This window comes from Rutidosis leptorrhynchoides, chromosome 4, assembly GCF_046630445.1.
Source record: "Rutidosis leptorrhynchoides isolate AG116_Rl617_1_P2 chromosome 4, CSIRO_AGI_Rlap_v1, whole genome shotgun sequence".
NCBI classification, from domain to species: Eukaryota; Viridiplantae; Streptophyta; class Magnoliopsida; order Asterales; family Asteraceae; genus Rutidosis; species Rutidosis leptorrhynchoides.
The window spans coordinates 61,309,017-61,328,281 of NC_092336.1; the positions used below are offsets into that span (position 1 = coordinate 61,309,017).

Sequence of the window (19,265 nt, forward strand, 5' to 3'; positions counted from 1 at the left end):
TTTTGCCCTCATCGAAAAAAGTTTCTGGATCCACTCCCGAATGGAAGGCAATATTTTATTTGTTTAACAAATGGGTATCATTTGTTATTTAGTACCGAGTATTATTATATGTTAATTTAGCATCATTTGTCATTTAAATGTTATAAAATTAAAAAATTAAATTGACTATCGAATGATTAAACATTTATATAGATAAAAATACTAAAAATGAAAAGTTTGATCTTTTGACACTCTTTGCTAAATATAACCTTTCATTTTTCACATCTCAATCACTTCACATATACAATTTGTTTCATGGATTATTGAAAAAAAAAAAAAAAAAAAAAGGAGGGAAGCTAAAGACAATCAAAATGATAAAAAGAGGAATATTTCTCATATTTGTACACCACAAATAACATGATACATGCACATTACACCACTCCAGGTTCTAAATAACATACAAAAACAACATCAAAACAATCATCCAATATTCACAAATTCACAAAGACAATTAATTGAAAAGATAAAAGAATCAAAATGTGGACTATATTACATAACAAGAAACACAAAATGTGAATCACTTTGATTTGGTGAGTTCCATACCACATTCCCATAGTTTCTTGGCCAACTCCATATCTTTGCCCTTACCACTCGGTTTCGCCACATTGTTATCGGCGAAATACTCACCGCTAACCCCTTTTACCTTCGGGTTCAACGCCAAGTAACATGTCGTTGAAGCTCCCTGAAAACCGACACAGATAACAGCCAATTAACCACTGACATTTGTATATTATTAGTCTTGCTTCTAGTTAATCTGAGACCATCAAATTATATTCTAAAAAGATGCAAAAGAACAAACCTGTGGGATATTCTTTTGAAGGTGTTTGAAGAGTCCATATAAGCAAACTGTGTTTAGAAAACATCAAAGATAAAAGTTAACATCATGAACAAGAAATAAATACTTTTAATTTTATATAGACCGAATCGAAATACATGGATATTACCTGACATAAAGCTCGAGTGACGTGAAAGATTCGTTGCAATAACTCCAGGATGCAAAGAGTTAATAGTAATGTCCACCCCTTCTTCCTGTATTCAAAGATAAGCATATCACTTGTCACCACACTAATTAGCAACAAGCCAAATTTTGACTAAACGAAGAACTTGAGCGAGTTTTTGTTATTGTTAAATATGGAGTCTTGATAGATACCATTTGTTAAACTGATTATTAATCTTAATAGATTAACAGAATACAGATGATGACAATTTGTCATTTTTCTTTCTGTTTTCTTTGATTACATGGTGTAAAAACTTTCTGTTGCATAATTCACAACATGGTGTAAAAACACAAAATGATTTTAATAATTACCTTAAGGCGCCTTGCTAGCTCCTTCGCGTGTAGAATATTAGCAAGCTTTGATTGTCCATAAGCATAGAAACTATTGTAACTGAAAAGTTAACGATGGATGTTAGAAAGAAACATTCGTTATTAAGGTTAATTATCATCTTCATTTCGTCGAATGTCTGGGACCCAAGAAGTGGAAGGCTGTTGGAATAAGATCTGATGAGTCAAAATGTTTTGCAGGAAGTTAGAGTCTGGAAGTTAGAGTCTGGAGATGCAAGTTGCAGAATCTGTTTGTGTGAACGGTTTAATTACTTGGTAAAGAAGCTATGGGAATTCTGGAGATCTGGATAAATATTTAGAAGATCACGTTTTGATTTGATATTATCTCTAGAAGATAAACACTGATTTGTTTAGAATATTAATAAGTTTTAGTTTATCTTTTCCTATCTTTTAGTCAAGTAGTTTTGGAAACCAAATCTTGGAGATTTGGTTTAACCTTGTATAAATAGGGGTACGATGTTCATTGTATTTTGTATCTCTCAAGCACGATTACTTTGTCTTTCATATTATATATCATTCGTGTTCTCTCAATTTTGTTCATATAATTTGTATCTATTGTTTATTGAGAGTTTAGTGTTCATAATCAAGTTATTGTGAACTAATAACTGGTATCAGAGCGGGTTTGGTGTAAATCCAATTCGGTAATCTTAAAACGATCCATATATTGTTCAAAGATGTCCTCCAGTACCATCCCAACTCCAGTTATGGCTGGTAAAGGAGTGCCAATTTTCGATGGCACAGACTTTGCAACCTGGAAACTAAAAGTTCTATGGTTTCTTGGTTCGATTCATGAAGATGCTGAACAAGTCCTTACAGTAGGACCTATTATACCTGGTACAATGGTTGAAGCTGTTCCTGCTACAAGTACTGCTTCTGCTCAACCTGCTTATCTTCGTGAAAAACCAAGAGATAAGTGGACAGAAGCAGAAGCCATAAAGTTCAAGCTTGATAGCAAGATAAGAAGTATTATAGGTAATGGTGTTACTGTTCCAATTCTCAGGAAGATCAGTCATGCTAAAACTGCAAAAGCTATGTGGGATCTCTTGCTTAATGACTATGAAGGTGTCACAGTTGTTAAGACTCAGAAGAAAAAGAATCTGATAAGGTGTTATGAAAATTTTGCTGCTCAGCCTAAAGAATCATTGAGTGATCTTCATTCAAGATTCCAGGTTCTGATTAATGATCTTGAAAGTGTTGGTGTAGAGAAAACACAACAAGTGTTGTGTCAAAAGTTCATTGAACTGTTACCTTCAAACTTTGAATCTGTGATTACATCAATGGTAATCAGTGAAAAGATAGACACTTATGAACTAAGTGAGTTGTTTGGCATATTGTCAAACTTTGAAGAATCACAGTTGAAGAACAAGATCAATGCTAAGAGAGTTGTTAAAGATCCAGAAGCTGCATTGATAGCTACTACTAAGAAGAACAAGCAATTGTTCTCTAGTTACTCTAGTAGGGTTGATTCTGAATGTGATGAGACCTCTGATGATAGTGATTCTGATGTAGATGAGGAGATTCAGGATCTGGAAAGTCAAGTGGCTCTTTTGACTCAAAGGATTGAGCAGAAGAAGTTTGGTTTTAAGAAGGGTAAAGGCAAGAGTTCTTTTGATCCAAAGAAAGCTAAATGTTTCAAGTGTGGCAAGGTAGGTCATATAGCTGCTGATTGCTGGTCCAAGAGTGAAGGAGGTTCAAGTTTCAACAAACCTGTTGACAAAGCAAGAAAGTATAAACTCAAGTACAAGAAGATGAAAGGTGAAGCAGAAAAGTTGAAGAATAAAGAACAGGAGAAAGCATTGTACACAGAAGCATGGGAAGATGAAGATTCATCATCTGATGATGAAGAGGATAAGTGTCTGATGGCTATAATTGAAAAGGATAGTGAGTCTAGCAAGTTTGAGGAAGATTTGAAAGCTATTGAGAAGATGGATAAAGACTCTACTTGTAACAAAGGTTCTGCCTATAAGGTACAAAACTTTGTAAACTATCTTAATAATGAAAAAGTGAGAATGTTTCAGTATTTGTTGCTTGATTTCAATTGGTGCTTAGAAGATAGTGACAGGTTAAGAACACAGATCATTGAGCTTAAGAACACCATCAAAGATAAAGATGCTGAAATTAAAGTATTAAAAGAATGTGAGGTAGAACTTGACACATACAAAATGGCATATTCAGAAGAAACTAAACGGTTAAATACTGAATTAGGAAGATCAATTAAAAAGGCAAACCATTATGAAAATATTTGCAAATCTTGGTGTGTTTCTTCCAAAAAGAATTCTGATGCTATTGCTAAGCAAGTACCAAATGATGTCAAAGCTATACTTGGTGAAAACTACACATTAGATAATAATGTGAAAGTTGATCCTATTATATTTAAGCCTGACATTTTACCAAATACTTTTATAAAATTTGATGGTGAGAGAAAAATTTTAACTAATGCTTTTGTAAGATCAACTGAGTTTGTAAAATCATTAGAACCTGTTAAACCTTCAGAGACTATAATTTTAGACTGTAGAAATCCATCAGAGTCTGAACTATTGAAACCTTCAGACTCTAACAGTTTAGTCTCTAAAAGTGAAAGTGTATGTTCTGACCTAGAATCTGACACCCAAGAATCAAGTAGCATAAGTGATACTGAATCATCTTCTGATAGTGTCACTTGTCCAGATCCTAAATGGTCAACTAAAAGAAAGTCAAAGTCAAAACAGGCTAAGACTATTAAAAAACTGAAAAGGAGAATTTCAAAGCTTAGTGAAAGATTAAAGGGTCAAGAAAAATTCTCAAAATCATCTTGTTTTCCTGAAAATTTCAAAAAGGTATGGAAACCTAAAGTTTGTGAAAATAAAGGTGTTTTGAAAACAGTGATGGATAAGTTGATCTGGATTGGTAACAAAGCTTTTGTATGGAGAGTTAAATACACTCCATCTGAACCCACTGCAAAGTGGGTTCCCCCTAAGATTTAATCATTTTTCTTTTGCTTGTGTCTTGTGTAGCAGGGTAATAAGTGGTATTTAGACAGTGGTTGCTCAAGACACATGACTGGATGCAAAGAGCATCTTGTAGGGTTTGTAGAAGAAAAGGGTCCTTCTGTGAGATATGGTGATAATTCTGTTGCAAAAACTATTGGTTATGGTACTGTTATTGCTGGAAGTGTGTCATTCAAGAAAGTTGCTTTAGTTGAAGGGTTAAAGCATAATCTGCTAAGTGTGAGTCAAATTGCTGATGAAGATTGTGAGATCAGAATAAGAAAGAAAGCTGGAATTATTTATGATCCTAAAGGAAGACCAACTCTTGTTGCCTGGAGATTTCAAAATGTGTATATGCTGGATTTGGATTCTGTTGATTCTGAAATTGAAACATGCTTGTATTCTCAGTCTGTTCCAGAACTTAATTGGCTTTGGCATAAAAGGCTATCTCATCTGAATTTTAAAAATATAAATGAGCTTTCCAAAAAGAAGCTTGTTAGAGGTTTGCCTCAGCAACCTTTCAAGAAAGATAAACCTTGTTCTGCTTGCATTATGGGTAAACAAACCAAAACAAAGTTTCCCTCAAAATCCCTAGCTACTATTAGTGATCCACTTCATATGCTTCATATGGATCTTTTTGGTCCAATGAACACTAGTAGTCTAGGTGGGAAAAGATACACTTTGGTTGTTGTTGATGAGTATTCAAGGTTTACCTGGGTTATCTTTTTAGCTGCAAAGAGTGATGCTCTTGAAGAAATCATTAATTTAATCAAGAAAGAGCAGGTTCAAAAAGGTGTTCTTGTTAAACAATTGAGAAGTGACCATGGCACTGAGTTCAAGAATGTTACTTTAATTGAATTTTGTGAAGAATCTGGAATTGGTCAAAATTTCTCAGCTGTTAGAACTCCACAACAGAATGGAGTTGCTGAGAGAAGAAATAGAACACTTATTGAGGCAGCCAGAACCATGTTATGTCAATCAAATGTTGCACTCAGATTCTGGGCAGAAGCTGTCAATACAGCTTGTTATACTCAAAACAGGTCATTAATTGTGAAGAGACATGGCAAAACTCCCTATGAATTGTATCATAAAAAGGTGCCTACTATTCATTACTTTCATGTATTTGGATGTAAGTGCTATATTTTGAATCAAAGGGATCAGCTTGAAAAGATGAGGCCAAAATCTGATGAAGGTGTGTTTATTGGTTATTCTTCTGTGTCTAAAGCATATAGAGTGTATAATAAGAGGAGGATGAAGATTGAAGAATCCATTAATGTTTCCTTTGATGAAAGTCCCATTGAAATGGATCAATCCTCTAGTTCTGAGCATTCTGCACTTGGTGAATTGTCAAATTTAATTTCTGGTAACAGTACTCAGACTCTAGATTCAGAGTCTGAGACAGATGAATTTAATTTGTCTGGACTGAAACATTCTGCAGATAATGCTCTCACTGAAGAAGTTCAACAAGAAGATGAGCCAATTGTTATTCATGAAGATGATCAACCTTCCAATACTACTGTGAATCCTGTTGTTCCTATTAGAAAATCTTCTAGAAATATTGTTATTCCAAAGCATCTTGAAGATTATGTTGTAGATCCTACTGGTTTACCTAAAACTGGTTCTTCATCTCAGACACCTGTGTCTGATTTTGCAATTGCTAATTATTGTTTCTTCTCAAATTTTCTTTCACTCATTGAACCCAAAGAAGTAGATGAAGCATTGTCAGATAATGATTGGGCTGAAGCTATGACTGAAGAATTGACAGAGTTTGAAAGAAATGATGTGTGGGAATTGGTTCCAAAACCTGAAGGTAAAACTGCAATTGGCACTAAGTGGGTTTATAGAAACAAGGTTGATAAAGATGGTATTGTGGTTAGAAACAAAGCAAGGTTGGTGGCTCAAGGGTATAGACAAGAAGAAGGTATAGATTATGATGAGACATTTGCTCCTGTTGCTAGAATTGAAGCAATCAGATTGTTTCTAGCTTATGCCTCAGATAAAGACTTTGTGGTGTTTCAAATGGATGTGAAGAGTGCTTTTCTGAATGGTATTTTGCAAGAAGAGGTGTATGTGAAACAACCTCCTGGTTTCAAAAATAAGAAGTTTCCAAAGCATGTTTACAGGTTGAAGAAAGCTTTGTATGGTCTGAAACAAGCTCCCAGAGCCTGGTATGATACTCTGTCAACATTTCTTCTAGAAAAGAAATTTTCTAGAGGAGCTATTGACAAGACTCTATTCATCAAAAAGGAGAAAGGTGATGTGTTACTGGTTCAAATTTATGTTGATGACATTATTTTTGGGTCTACTAATCCAACTTTGAGAAAATGGTTTTCAGATATAATGTCAAAAGAATATAGGATGAGTAATTTGTGTACTCTAAACTATTTTCTTGGGCTTCAAATTAAGCAAAGTCAAGAGGGTATTTTTATTAACCAAAGTAATTATGTTTCTGATATGCTTACTAAGTTTGGTTTTAAAAATTGTTCCACTTTAAGAACCCCAATGAGTATTTCTGAAAAGCTTGATAAAGATGAATCTGGAAAACCAACTTGTCAATCAACCTATAGAGGTATGATTGGATCTTTGTTATACTTAACTGCTAGTAGACCTGATATAATGTTTGCTACATGTATGTGTGCACGTTATCAGTCAGATCCTAAAGAGTCTCATTATAAGGCTGTGAAAAGAATTTTTAGATACCTGAAAGGTACTCCTAACCTGGGTCTTTGGTATGCTAAAGACTCAGGGTTTGATCTAATTGGTTATACAGATGCAGACTATGCAGGTTGTAAGTTAGACAGAAAAAGCACATCTGGTGGTTGTCAATTGTTAGGTGGCAAATTGGTGAGCTGGTCAAGTAAAAAGCAGAATTCAGTTGCTACTTCAACAGCAGAAGCTGAATATGTAGCTGCAGGGAGTTGTTGTGCTCAATTGCTTTGGATGCAACATCAGTTATTGGATTTTGGATTATCATTAACCAAAACTCCAATCATGTGTGATAATGAAAGTGCTATTGCTATTACTGAAAATCCAGTGTTTCATTCCAGGACCAAGCACATAGAGATCAGACATCATTTTATAAGAGATTGTGTTGAGAAAGGCAAAGTGGTTTTAAAACATATTGGCACAAAAGATCAATTGGCAGATATTTTCACTAAAGCACTTCCTGAAGAAAGGCATTTTTATCTTCTTGGACAACTTGGAATGTTAAATCCATCAGCTGAAATGTTGTCCAGTAATGATATTTCTTGAGTCTGAATTATTTTCTTAGAGTCTGGGTGACGTAATATTGTTCAGAGTCTGGGAAAGTTTACTCAAGTGTATTTTTTTTTGTATAAATTTGTTTCCTTCTTCAGTCAAATAAAGTTTTTTTTAAATTTCATTTTTAGGTTAAATTTTTTTTTTTTTTTCTTTATTCTATTTCCTAAGATAAAAGGGTCAAATTTGGTATTAATGAAGGGAGTTAATGGTAATTTTTTTTTTAAAATTTTGGTCAGGAGTATTAATTTGATAATGATTGTGTCAATCTTTTTGATAACTTTCTGTTATGATGCATTGGGTCAATCTTGGCTGTGCAGACCAACCTGCAGATTCTGAGCAATCAGAGTCAAAGTTGTTACCCAAGAATTGAATTGAATTGAATTGTACAAATTGCCATTCTCGAGTATCTTTTCCGCCCTACACCGACACCGGGTTTAGTTGGCTCGGTAATTTTACTCGACGTGTGGTTGTTTCGAAACAGGGAACAACTTTGAATACACAAGCTTGTAACCCGCGGATGAACCGCACACTAGAGCCTTATTGGGGCTAAAACCAATAACGAGAGCCTTTTTGGTATCATTGGAATTAACGGTATACTCCACCCCATGATGTTACACAAACAGAGCAGGCAGAAGGGATGGATGAGGAAATCCCACTCAATTCAAACCCACCTTCTCCCACTGCTCAAGAACAAAATTCTTCATTAAACAACCTTGTGAGCTCACCAGCTCATACTGAGAATATTCACATGTCTGCAAACCTAGTTGTTCCAGCACCCATAGATGCACATCAAACATCTATTAGGCAAGGTGCTGCAAGTGCAACTCCATCACCTCTGCTAGAGGTTGGTGAGGGGAGTACTTTAACCCAGCCTAAACCATCTAGGATAGTGAGCTTGGATAACCTCATTACAGTTACTGAATTAACCCCCTCAGATAACTTAAATCAAGTCCCAATCCTGGACTTATCAAACCAAACTCAAGACCAATCTATGGCTAAACCTACCTCAGACATCAGTCTGCCACTCCACTCTCCAAATGTCCAATCCTTACACATCCTTGCACAGGCTGCCAATGCTTCATTCAGATCACAGGATGAAGTACAAGTCTCAATAACTTCTTTGTCCAAGGATCACTCTACTTCACAACAGGTAAGTGTTGAGGACATACAACCTTTATTAATCCCAACTGGTTCTACATTGCAGGCTGAGGCACCAGTCACAGAGGTTGGCTTTTCTCAAGCTTTGACTTCTATGGCTCAGGAGTTTGATGACAAGCTTCAGGGTGTGCAGTCACAAATTAATAAACTTCATTCTAACTTTAATAATAATTTGGTTTCAAATAATGAGGTGTTGGAGGTTAGGAGGTTGGTTGGGATTGTACAGGGTTCTGGTGATATTGCAGGTTTTGGTGATCGATTGAGCAGTTTGGAGGCTAAGATGCAGGGTGTTGAAGAAATTAAAGAGTGTTTTGCTGGTTTTGCCTCAGATATCAAGTCTATTAAGGATGATCAAGCTGAAATTTGGAGATTCTTATCTGCTCTCTCTCAAGATGATGTCAAAAAGGGGGAGAAACGAAAGAGGTTAGCTGCAGGTGGTGATGGTGAGTCTTCCATATTGAGGGGGAGTTACAGGTTGAGGGGGAGAATAATGATAATGAAAGAACTGAAACTGAAGCTGAGGTTATCGAAACTGAAGTTGTTGATGCTGAAGTTGTTCCAATGGTTGAAGATGAGATTGTTGTTAGAGATGATGGTGATCAAGTTAGAGATGATGGTGATCACGCAGTTTCTCAAGAAAATGTTGAAAATGTTCAAGTTGTGGTTGCAAATGTAAGTCAAATGGGTACAGGTGATGGTGTTGACACAGGTGAGGATGTACAAATGAATGTTGAAGAGTGTGGTGCTAGTGTTGATCAATCTGGTGTTCAAACCGATGTTGGTGAAAGTGGTACTCAAATCATAGTTGGTGGTCAAGAAAGTGTTCTTGATATTGCTGCTGCTCAAGAGAGGCTGAGGTCTTTGATGAATAAAAGGTTTAGGTTTAAAAGGTATGAAGGAGATGTTGTCAGTGTTGAGATTGTGAAGATTGAAACTGAGGTGAATTTGTTATTAACCATGACCCATTTGTCTGATAGAAGAATAAAGGTGAAAGTGAGTCATATTTTGAGACTTGGTTTTTGTGAATGGAGAGGGTTGGCTGTTTGTATTCAAAGATGTGAGGGAGATAAGGAAATTGTTGATGAAGTGTTTAAGAAAGTTTGTAATTTAGTTCATCTTGTGTTTGAAGAAGGTTTTATTAGCTCGAAGGATTATGAAGTTTTCTGTAGTATGTTCAATTTGGAGATGAAAGAGAGAAGATTTAGAGGACATGTTGGTAGATACTCTGTTCCAGAACATTTGCAGTTCATTGATGAATGTTATGTTGAATATTTAGATGCTCTGATGATTAAAACGACTAGAAACCAAAGGATGCTGATTAGAGTAGAGCAGTTTGAAGGTGCTGACATTAACTTGTTGCTTGGACTGTTAACTAGGTGTACGAATGAACAGAATCATCCTTTTCGGGTTAAATTGTTGAAACATTTGGAAGGTAAGTTGTTTATGTTGAAGAGCATTAAGTCAATGAAGAGCAAATGTAGGTTGATCGAAAAAGAGCTTGCAAAACTGAAGAAGTAGAAAGGGTAGTTTTTGACATCATCAGATAGGGGGAGATTGTTGGAATAAGATCTGATGAGTCAAAATGTTTTGCAGGAAGTTAGAGTCTGGAAGTTAGAGTCTGGAGATGCAAGTTGCAGAATCTGTTTGTGTGAACGGTTTAATTACTTGGTAAAGAAGCTATGGGAATTCTGGAGATCTGGATAAATATTTAGAAGATCACGTTTTGATTTGATATTATCTCTAGAAGATAAACACTGATTTGTTTAGAATATTAATAAGTTTTAGTTTATCTTTTCCTATCTTTTAGTCAAGTAGTTTTGGAAACCAAATCTTGGAGATTTGGTTTAACCTTGTATAAATAGGGGTACGATGTTCATTGTATTTTGTATCTCTCAAGCACGATTACTTTGTCTTTCATATTATATATCATTCGTGTTCTCTCAATTTTGTTCATATAATTTGTATCTATTGTTTATTGAGAGTTTAGTGTTCATAATCAAGTTATTGTGAACTAATAAAGGCAAAGACTTGGACCATTTATACACATAAAAATCCAAGAAAACAAGATTAAGAGAGTGGTATTTTACCATTTTTCATCGTTTAGTTTGTCGAATACGATTCCACCTTTGTAAGTCAGCCTATGAACTTCTGATGAAACTAAGATGATCCTTCCTTCTTTTCCACTGTTTTTAGCAGTATTTTTCATTGTATCCAACAACAGATTTGTCAAATGAAAATGTCCTGCATGCATTATAAGGAAGCACGAAATTTATTTACAATTAAAAAAAAAAAAAAAATTTGTTTTTTGGGTAAAGGGTTTTGCTAAACCTTGTTAGTTTCGTGGATGTTTGTGAGGCCACAAGCCGCGCTTGTGGTTGTTGTTCTTAGTTAAATTTTTATTATTGTTGTAAAAAATGAAAAAATGTTGTGATATAAAAAACATTATCCAAGTTAAGTTATACCAAGATAGTTGGTTGCAAACTGACTCTCAATTCCATCTTTAGAAAGTGAAAATGGAGGAGCCATTATCCCTGCATTAGCACTACAAAACACAAAGAATTGTGTATTAGATATATGATAAAATGAGGGATAATCTTTTAAATATAACTTATAGAGTACCAAAACTATAACTTCTTTTCAAAAGATGAATCCAACAATTGTGCAGTCAACTGCGAGGCGTTATCTGTTTTTGTACACTAATTGACTTTCATATACAAGTAAAAAGATATGATCTTACATGAGGATGTTGAGGGGAAGACCCTTGGAAATGTACTCATTCGCAAAGTTTGTTACCGACTCCAGTGAACTTACATCAAGCTCCATAATATCAATGGTAGCAGTTGAGCAACCCTTTATTATGGTTTCCTTACATTTTGTAGCGGCTTCTACATTTCTGGCTGCCATAACTACATGTACACCACGCAAAGCTAGGACACGCGCGGTTTCTAGTCCAATGCCACTTGTTGGCCCTGAAAACAGCTAGTTCATTATACGATGAAAATTGATAGTTTATATAGCATGTTAAAGTGTTAAACTATTTATAGACATAACTATTGAAGAGATTTTGGTTTATACCCACATATATTCAAGTTAAATGTTTTGAGATTTGAGGTTTCAAGTGCTATAAGTCCCCATAAAAGACACTTATAAGTTTCTTAAGGTGAACTTTAAACTTGGTTAGTATAACCAAGATAAAAAGAATTAATATTTTCTAGTAACTGGACAAAATGACAAATAATGTTTTCTGTCTTTTAGGAATCATAGAGTATTTACAAGTCACCGGACCCCATCAAAACAGAACCCAAATGCACATTTTCTAATTTTGTGTTCCTTTTCTGTTACTATAATTTATTATAATGTAATCTTCAATCAATTATTCAATATTTTTGTACAAAAAAAATAGGGTGAAAAGGCAGCAAAATTAATCTTAACAAGATCAAAACATCAAATCACACAAGTAGAAACACTATCCATTAGCCACTTAATGCGTTAAACCCATCAAAAGGATCAATTTTTCTCAAAGTTCATGTGTTGACTTCTGTTCTAGTAAATGGTAAACAAAAAGGCCATATGAAATCTTGAAACAAAAATACATTAAAGTCTCAAATAAATTTTTTTTTTTTTTACAGGAAAAAAAATGAGAGAAAGATACCTGTAATAATAGCAGTTAGGCCATGTCCATCAATTCCTTTTGTAACATCTTCAGCTGTGTTTCTAGCTGAGAATCCAGATTTCCCTTTGAATGCAATCAACCAAGGCATGTTTACTTCTTGTTTCTTTTAAGAATCAGAGAAAAAAAAGGTGAAACAAAAGATGGATATTATTAGTGTTTTATTAAAAAATAAATGTTGAAAGTTGTGTAAAGTTATGCCAATAAGGTATCAGTTATATACACTCAAATGATATTGGATTAACCTAACCTTAATTTGACCTTTTCTAGATGACTTGAGGGCAACTATGTAATATGTAAAAGTACATGATACAATATGTTGAAAGTTGACAACAAGACTTTGCTGTTCAATTTGCCAACTAAGAAGTCTTTGTTTTATAAGTTGTTAAATCATGTGACAACTTATTTTCCTTGTGAATAAAGATTCTATGGGAATGAGAATTCCACATACTTTGACCATTGATTTTTGAAAACTTCACACTTGAAGTTTGTGATTCAACAAGCTTTTTTCCCTGTTCTTATAATACACAATAACCAACAGGTTTCATTAAACCAGCTGCAACGCAGCGTTAGATTGCTCGCGTCAACTGATTTGAACACGGGTGATGGATCTGACGCTAGTTAACCCGGCGATAGATGGAAGCGTCCGTCGGTGAAGTAACGAAATTGGTGACGAGCGTGACTTATTCCCTTATCCAAACATAATTCAATTAATTTTAATATTTATTATTATTTTTTCCCACCCTATTTTCAATCAGATTTTACCACATCAATTCACCAATATTTGACACAAAAACTTGACCTTTTGGGTTAACGAAGGTCAAATACTAACCTTGTCACATCACCAAAAAGTACACCGTTTGCGTCTGAAGTCACAGTCATGGTTAATGGTGGTGTTATTTTATAACACTGTACTAGCTTGAGTCTTCAAGAAGGTGGAAGTAAATCAATACTATACTCTATTCATCTTTAAAACTCTTTTGTACTATAAATTTTGAATGTAGCTTAGTAATTCATAACTAAGCAAGTATTTTTTGACCAATATAATTACTCAACTTTTAGCAAAAACTACTAATCATGCATCTTAATAAAGTATCTTTGTGGCCCAATGGCCAACTGGACCATGATTATAACATTCATAATTGATCCAGGTCGAAATCGAATATCTGTTTTATACTATGTTCATATTTGTATATTTAATCATTCTTTGATGTTTAATGATTTCTGCTGATTGATTCATGTATCTTTTATTATTCTTTTTTTGTAATATTTGGAACATGGCTTTCATAATATTAAAATGCTAGATGGATCTGAACTGTTGGTCCTGTCTATGAAACTTAGGGCCAGTATTCAAATTTAATATATTTTTTTAGTTTGATATAAAGAATTATAAGAAAAATTCATTGAAGCTGTTTTATTAAAGAAGTTTCAACAAGCTTTACGAACAGTAAGGCCAATTGTCTATTGCAGACCTTGGCTCTTAAAAGTAGACGAATACTATAATTGGTTTTGCTTAGCCACATATATAGAGCATATATGGGCCTTTGGGTTGGGTTTAGTATCACATATGTGATTATATGGCCCATATCAATCTATACTTGTGCACAATTTTTTTTTTTTTTTTAAATAACGATAACTATATAACAAAACGTCATTTCATCTTAAAATGAAAGAAACCTAATGAAATACAAAAAGGACAAACACAGCTAGACTCGAGACTAGAACTAGGGACGGAGCTTTGTGTTGGTTATATTTTGGTTAAAATAATAGTTATGGTTGCTTGTCATACATTGGTAAATGGAAGAAAGTGTGGATGACTTACTTGGTTATAAAAGGAGGTCATGGCCACACTTCCACCGTGCAATAATCAATATAATTGAAGTATTTAATTAATTTTTTTGTTTATCTTGTTTAAGAGTTCAACACTTTAAGTATATGATTAAGTTTTTTCTTTCTCTTGTCCTAGATTTGTATTAGTTAAATCTTTAGAGACCGTAGTCATTTTTAAGAGAGTGGTCAATGTTATTGTAACAATTTGTAATATAGCGAATTTTCTATTTTTTAGAGCCAATGATTTTTCTTCGGTTTTGAATTTTCCACGTTAAATTCTCTTGTCTTTATTTTTTTACTGTTTTTCATTGGTTATCATTTTAATTATAGTTCTTTTCGATTCGGTTTACTAAGCTGAATTCAGTTTTTGGATTTATTTTTCTGAATTCAGTTAACCGAAACTGTCAAAACCGGGTTCAACTAATAATATATTAAATTATTACTATATAGACCACACACCAATTTTTAAACCATAAATGAAGTTCAAAATTAATTTGTACACTTATTTTGGTCAAATATTAAATTTTTGGTTTTTCATTCTCAACCGAAATCGAGCCAAACAAACCGATTATCGGTTTGGTTACGGTTTTGATTTTGACAAATGAATTTGTTTTTAATTTGATTATCTGCTTACTTTCAAAATATTAAAATCGAACCGGATAAAGCCTAAAAAACGAAAACTAGACCGATGGATACCCTACTTTAGACCACTCCCTTCCGTGTTCCAACTTGTTGAGCACGAGGAAAAACAAAAACAGAAGATGCTACAAGACGTTTGCCGTAAATGTAGAGACAATACCAACAAGGGTAACGTTTTTTAATCATAATACTTGTTAGTTTTGAGTGACATTTTAAACTAGATGCTTGGTTGTAACTTGTAAGCTTAATTAAAGCTTTGTTCATCCTATCTTATAGAAAGTTTTATAAATAGATAAGAGTGCGACCAGAGTTGCATAACTATGTTTAATCATAGAACTTGTTAATTATTTGACAACATATACATATGAGAATAACGTACACATGATTTGATACAAGAATAGCTAAACCGAAATTTGCCATCTCGTTCCATAAATAACTACTTTTAGAAGTCTCTTTTTTCGATTCGACTTTAATTTTCGTTTGTGCTACATAAATCTAGATGAATAAATTGGATTTTAAATGTGTTTATATTTGTATAACTTTCATCGATCATTATAAAAGACAAGAAACAAAAATCAAGTAAAAGTTGAAGAAAAAAAAAAAAAACTTTCAAAAGTGAAGATGGGACAACTATTTTGAGACAGAGTGAGTAGTACACTAGAAGCAATTCTCAAACAATCATAGCTCCGTTCCATAAGAAGAGTTGATTAAAAAAAAGCATGAAACAAACTTGAATACAATAACATCCATTTTAAGACCATAATTTACACACACAATTCACATAACTTTTTATATATTCTAAGATCTGCTCTTGAAGGGAATGGCCCTGATGACAACTGTATGGTATATAGCAGCAAGTGCAGCTCCAATGAAAGGACCAACCCAGAAGATCCACTGCAAATTCAACAAAAGATACAATTACCCTTTTATAGCACACTCATATTCAAAGCAGATTTCTGATTTCGAAAAATCTTGATATTTGTTTAGAAGTAGATATGTAAAAATATGACTTGAAAAGATCAACTTACGTGGTCGTCCCATGCATGGTCCTTGTTGTAGATGATTGCAGCTCCAAGACTCCTTGCAGGGTTAATACCAGTTCCGGTGATGGGGATGGTGGCTAAGTGAACCAAGAACACTGCAAACCCAATTGGGAGAGGGGCCAAAATCTGCAAATGTTTAACAAATCAGATTAACCCCAGAATAGTCCGGGCCAAACCCATTTGGGTTTGGTCAGGTTAATGGGCCACTCCTAGTTGTCAAAATTGGGCTGCTAGTGGCTCTAGTGTAATTTGATAGTTCAATCCTCATTGACTTTAGCGTTAATTACGGATACCGATATATACACTATCTATCTATAGTTAATATTAAAATACTAAAATCATTATGTTATTATTAGACTAATTATTTTGTTAAGAAAAAAATCAAAAATAAAAAGAAAAAAATCTAAACATAATAGATGATGTCATTAATATAAATAATTTTGAATTAAAATTAAATCTTACGTAGTAGTAGTATTAATTAATTATTATTATTATAAGTATTTTAATTATTAAAATTAAATAATTTTGAATGTTTTTAAATAACTATTTTGAATTGAGTACGAGAAGTTATAAAGGCTAGGCAGAAGTAACTCATTCAAAATTTATATTTTAATTTACACTTTTAAAATAAAATGACAACAAATATTATCTCTTATGATTGGATGTAGATTGTTTAATATGCATTTTAGGTATTTGATGAAATGTTCAGCTGACGAGTTTCTTAGTCGGACTATGTGGTTCTACGGGTCATTAAACTAAATGACTTTAGCATGTACGTTCACTTAATACCTAAAACATATCATTAAATTATTTCGTTTAAACAAACCGTAGTTCTACGGGTTATTTCACTAGTTTAAATTTAAATTGATAAATCCAAATAAAATATGCAATAAAAGGTTGTACACTACAATTAACTAATACATAAATTTGATATCATTTTAATGGAAAAATTATCATGAACCTTTAATTATATTATATTCATATTCATAGTGAATAAAAAAAAAAAAAAAATCATTTCACTATATAGAATAATCATTGACCAAACAAAGAGCACTAGAGCACCAACATACATAAAGAGAAATGCTTTGCACATGACACCATCATCATCATCATTAGCATGCCAATTGGCAAAAGACACGTAACAAGATAGTGACTTAAAGCTACTTTGCCAAAACATCATAAGATTCTCCCAACAATAAATAAACAACATAAAATATAATTTGGTCATTATCCAAAAAATAATTGAGTATTCTTTGTAACATGGAAATCAAATGAGCCTTATCCCCAAATCACTTGTTATCTTTTTATATCAAAAACAGCTTATTTCTTTCAACATCAAATTGATCACCCAAGAAAATTAAAGTTTCCTTTGGACCATAATCAAATTAATGACTTATAAAACAGATGATTTTTTTTCAAGAACAAAGTGGTCTCTAAGAACAACTATATTACTCTTATAATTGTACTTGCACACCAAAAACATTGTAGTAAACCACACAATTTCATCAATCCCTATCCGGACATGTCGTTTATCTACGTTAAAGTTACTTACTTGTCCGAGATAAACATAATTTTAAAAGAGTAATTTAAGACATGTAAACATTTTTAAAGGGTATTCAAGACATGAAAAACTATGAAAACATATACGAGTATATAAAAATAGTGTACATACTGGAACATGCGAGTCTCTGGCACTTCTCTTGGCATCAGTGGCTGAAAACACAGTGTAAACAAGGACAAAAGTACCAATAATCTCAGCACCAAGACCACTACCCTTGGTGTAACCATGGGCTACAACATTGGCTCCACCACCCACACCAGTGAAGGTGTTTTTGCCCTCAAAACCCTTGATCACACCTGCACCACAGATGGCACCAAGACACTGCATAACCATGTAGAACACTGCCCTGGTCAAAGATAACTTTCTTGCCAGCAACAGACCAAAGGTTACAGCAGGGTTAATGTGTCCTCCTGTTGTACACCAACAAATAACATAATTAACATATAAAGTTTAGTTTTCTACTTGAGATAAAAATAACCCACATCATATCAAGCAAGTTTAAAAAAAGAAAAGAAAAAAATTAGTCTTTTAGTCCAATAGATGAGTTTTTTTTTTCACTCGATGGCCAAAACATCAAGAACCCACATATCAAGAAAATTTCAGGATTAACAAAAAGTAGTATTTGAAACCCAGAGACTAAAGACTGGCCTCAAAAGTTAAAATTACATCTGATATCTTACCCAAAAAAAAAAAAGGTGTAAAAATCAAGAAAACCTTATCTTGAACTTGAATTAAACTTTTGTTCAGAGACTGAAACTAAACAAAGAGGGTTTCTTTTAATTGTCTTAATTTTGATTTTTAATATGCATACAAACAGATCTAGAGTAACAGCCCTAAAGAAAAATTATTAAAATTGAAATCTCATGAAGAACACTCAAAATTGTCAAGAACACATCCTTCCAGTGTTGGTTTTTACAGATTTAAAAAATAAAAAATAAAAAGAACTTGAAACAAGGGTTATGTAGATATATACCTGAGATACCAGCAGTACAGTAGACAAGGGCAAAGATCATACCACCAAAAGCCCAAGCAATACCTTGAATACCAACAGTACCACATTTGGTAGGAGATTTGGCAACACCCATAACAGTTAAAACAGTTATGTACAGGAACAAGAAAGTTGCTATGAATTCAGCAATACCAGCTCTGTAAAAAGACCATGAAGACAACTCTCCAGGCTCAAACAAAGGTGCTGGTGGTGGTTCATTGTAATCTTTATCAGTTTGAGCTGATGTACCAATTGGTTGTCTTTCTGAGTATTTGTTTGCTCCTAACTTAACATCTTCTTCCTTACCTTCCATTGTTGTTTGCTCACTAGGCTGTACACACACTCACACACTGTATCTATCTATAGGTGGTTTATGTGTTGTCAAGTCGTGAAGATAATGGATTGTGTTTTAAGCAGTTTTATAGGTGAGATGTCAAGTCATTTTTTTTTTAGCTTCAAGATATAACTAGGGGCTTGGTGAATGTTATTGTCACTTTGTGATCATATTATGATATGGGTGGATATTGATGTGAAAATACATGTACTTTATTCTCACTTGGTGAATGTTATAGGGTTACATGTGACCAGTGTTGTAAATCTCCCCGAGATCTCGTTTTTAAAAGGTAACTGAGACGAGATGTTAATCTTCCGAGATTTCTCGCTCAACGAGGTCAAACTAAGTCTAAGATACGATTTCTCGAAATTTCTTGCTAATTTGTAAGATTTTCTTGTAAAATTCGTAATTTCTAAGATTTTCTCGCTTAT

The 19,265-nt window shown here is 33.6% G+C and overlaps 2 protein-coding genes across 4 annotated transcripts; both read right to left on the reverse strand.

The window, feature by feature from the left end:
- Positions 1-391: 391 nt before the first annotated feature.
- Positions 392-12,575, reverse strand: LOC139843689 (short-chain dehydrogenase TIC 32, chloroplastic-like). 2 transcript variants are annotated; one of them, XM_071833820.1, is made up of 8 exons: positions 12,422-12,575; positions 11,507-11,738; positions 11,232-11,311; positions 10,857-11,010; positions 1,349-1,427; positions 984-1,068; positions 839-885; positions 392-721 (listed from the first exon to the last, which is right to left on the reverse strand). In XM_071833820.1, exons 1-8 carry the CDS (start codon positions 12,528-12,530, stop codon positions 557-559), a joined length of 951 nt encoding a protein of 316 aa, XP_071689921.1. In that variant the 5' UTR covers positions 12,531-12,575; the 3' UTR covers positions 392-556. The 2 variants fall into 2 exon arrangements, with proteins under 2 accessions (XP_071689921.1, XP_071689922.1); XM_071833821.1 differs by having other exon boundaries at positions 11,507-11,748; positions 12,422-12,560.
- A 2,975-nt stretch (positions 12,576-15,550) lies between these two features.
- On the reverse strand, positions 15,551-18,838 carry LOC139839646 (aquaporin PIP1-3-like). 2 transcript variants are annotated; one of them, XM_071829770.1, is made up of 4 exons: positions 18,486-18,838; positions 17,624-17,922; positions 15,937-16,077; positions 15,551-15,802 (listed from the first exon to the last, which is right to left on the reverse strand). In XM_071829770.1, exons 1-4 carry the CDS (start codon positions 18,811-18,813, stop codon positions 15,707-15,709), a joined length of 864 nt encoding a protein of 287 aa, XP_071685871.1. In that variant the 5' UTR covers positions 18,814-18,838; the 3' UTR covers positions 15,551-15,706. The 2 variants fall into 2 exon arrangements, with proteins under 2 accessions (XP_071685871.1, XP_071685872.1); XM_071829771.1 differs by having other exon boundaries at positions 15,933-16,077.
- Positions 18,839-19,265: the final 427 nt, after the last annotated feature.

What these genes read in the sequence shown, in the direction of transcription:
- LOC139839646 (XM_071829771.1), bottom strand. Translation starts at nt 18,813, where the DNA reads ATGGAAGGTAAGGAAGAAGATGTTAAGTTAGGAGCAAACAAATACTCA. An exon ending in CCAGAGACTCGCATGTTCCA is followed by an intron (nt 16,078 to 17,623) that starts GTATGTACACTA and finishes AAACATTTGCAG; the next exon opens with ATTTTGGCCCCTCTCCCAAT. An exon ending in TGCATGGGACGACCACGTAA is followed by an intron (nt 15,803 to 15,932) that starts GTTGATCTTTTC and finishes TTGAATTTGCAG; the next exon opens with TGGATCTTCTGGGTTGGTCC.
- LOC139843689 (XM_071833820.1), bottom strand. Translation starts at nt 12,530, where the DNA reads ATGCCTTGGTTGATTGCATTCAAAGGGAAATCTGGATTCTCAGCTAGA. An exon ending in CCTAACTGCTATTATTACAG is followed by an intron (nt 11,739 to 12,421) that starts GTATCTTTCTCT and finishes AGCTGTTTTCAG; the next exon opens with GGCCAACAAGTGGCATTGGA. An exon ending in AAACTAAACGATGAAAAATG is followed by an intron (nt 1,428 to 10,856) that starts GTAAAATACCAC and finishes TTAACTTTTCAG; the next exon opens with TTACAATAGTTTCTATGCTT.